Raw genomic sequence first — 2056 nt, forward strand, 5'->3', positions numbered from 1 at the left:
TCTTCCTATAGCGATTGGACGACCGAAGACCACACATGTGTTTGAAGATATCGGCTCCTAGTATAGCTAGCTATAATTAGAGGGTCCTCAACAATAGCCCAAAATTCATTCCGAGCACCTCCCATCACCACCTATTTGGCTTGCGTCCGGCCGGCCACCCTCCAGCGGCTCACCGGCTCACCATGGCGACACCGCCAAGGCATGGGTGCATGCTCCGCGCGGAGGTGGTCATGTGTATATTCCTCGTCATAGCACCGTTGAGCACGGCGATCGGTGTCAACTATGGCACCAAGGGTGACAACCTTCCGTCACCGGCCAAGGTTGCGGCATTCCTCGTGACCCTCACAAACATTGACCGTGTAAAGCTGTTTGACACCAACCCGGACATTGTTCGGGCCTTCGCCGGCACGGGCATCTCAGTAATGGTCACAGCAGGCAATGGCGACATCCCTGGCCTCGCCACCCAGACCGGTGCCGACTCATGGGTCGCTACCAACATCGCGCCATACTACCCCGCGACAGATATATCTCTCGTCGCCGTGGGCAACGAGATCATGGACACGGCCGACAAGAATCTCATCGGCAAGCTCGTCCCCGCCATGCAGATGCTCAAGGATGCGCTCGTCACGGCTGGCTACAACAAAATTCGTGTTTCCACGCCAAGCTCACTCAACATCCTGGTTGACTCCCAGCCGCCGTCCGCGGCTCGGTTTCGCGACGTCTGGGATGACGCTATCTTCACGCCGATGCTCCAATTTCTCCGGAAGACCAAGTCGCCACTCATCGTGAACACGTACCCGTACTTTGGGTACAACGGTGACACGCTACCGTACGCACTGGCGCGGCCCAACTCTGGTGTGCTAGACATGGGCTCGGGCATCATGTACACGAGCATGTTTGAGGCACAACTTGACTCGGTGTACTCGGCAATGAAGAAACTTGGGTTTGAGGACGTGGAGATCCTGGTGGGGGAGACCGGGTGGCCGACTAAGGCCATGGACGGGCAGATCGGCGTCAGCCCGGCTGAGGCGGCGGAGTACAACAAATATATCATCCGTGAGGTTAGTTCCGGGTCAGGCACACCGCTCATGCCAAAGCGGAAGTTCGAGACGTACATATTCACGCTCTTCAACGAGGACCTCAAGCCCGGGCCGGTGGCCGAGCGAAATTTCGGGATGTTCCAGCCAGACTTCACGCCGATGTATGACATTGGCATCATGAAAGATCCGGTGAGCACGTACATGCATTGCCCATGACGAGCACACACACACACACAATGCAAGTTGTTCTGACGCACGCCCGTGTGTAATGCAGGTCAAAACAACAACGGCGCCAGGGTCGGTCGTCCCATCGGCACCGCGGAAAGTGGCAGCAACGCCTATGGTCGCCACTGCTGATGCGTTGGATGTTGCAGTGCCTACAAAGGCCAACGGCTCGAACAACGCCTAGGCGTCCGCGTCAGGATAGTCGTCAGGCAACAATTCCTTGACTAATGACAGGGCGCATGTGCGAGCCCAGACGCTAGTTGACGCCTGACGGCCCACTTCTCTTGGATTTTGACAGGACACTTCGAGCATCTTCAATAGAAGATGCAAATTTAAAGATGTAAAACAGAAGATGTAAAAAATTATATCTCTAAAAGTGATTTTTACATCTTTAAAAAAAGGCAACTCCAACAGAAGATGTATATTGGAGATGTAAAACAGCAACTCCAATAGAAGATGCAAATGGAGATGTAAAACTATACTTCAACTAGTACTTCATTTGAAACATGCAAATTCGAACATAGCAAATTCAACTACTACTTCATTTCAAACATAATAATTAAACATAGTTCTAATTAAAAACATAAATTAAACGACTACTTCAACTGATTCGAGCTACTACGTTCATCAAGTTACTACTACTACTACTACTACTACTACTACTACTACTTGAACTACACTGAAGATAAAACTACTCTCATCATCGGAGCTCTTGAACTGCTCCCAGAATTCATCCTTATTGGCCTCGTCCTCCTCCTCCTCCTCCTCCTCCTCCTCCTCCTCCTCCTCCT

At 51.8% G+C, this 2056-nt stretch overlaps 1 protein-coding gene across 1 annotated transcript; it reads left to right on the top strand.

Annotated features, from left to right (window-relative positions):
- Positions 1-65: 65 nt before the first annotated feature.
- On the top strand, positions 66-1645 carry LOC123177425 (glucan endo-1,3-beta-glucosidase-like). The gene is made up of 2 exons (XM_044591178.1): positions 66-1229; positions 1315-1645. The coding sequence occupies exons 1-2, from the start codon at positions 183-185 to the stop codon at positions 1447-1449; spliced, it is 1182 nt and encodes a 393-aa protein (XP_044447113.1). The 5' UTR covers positions 66-182; the 3' UTR covers positions 1450-1645.
- Positions 1646-2056: the final 411 nt, after the last annotated feature.

Source organism: Triticum aestivum, unplaced genomic scaffold (genome assembly GCF_018294505.1).
Source record: "Triticum aestivum cultivar Chinese Spring unplaced genomic scaffold, IWGSC CS RefSeq v2.1 scaffold211931, whole genome shotgun sequence".
Classification (NCBI taxonomy): domain Eukaryota; kingdom Viridiplantae; phylum Streptophyta; class Magnoliopsida; order Poales; family Poaceae; genus Triticum; species Triticum aestivum.

Bases quoted from the DNA above. Each gene is read 5' to 3' on its own strand.
- LOC123177425 (XM_044591178.1), top strand. From the start codon at position 183: ATGGCGACACCGCCAAGGCATGGGTGCATGCTCCGCGCGGAGGTGGTC. The intron at 1,230-1,314 runs GTGAGCACGTAC...TGTGTAATGCAG, and splicing joins TTGGCATCATGAAAGATCCG to GTCAAAACAACAACGGCGCC.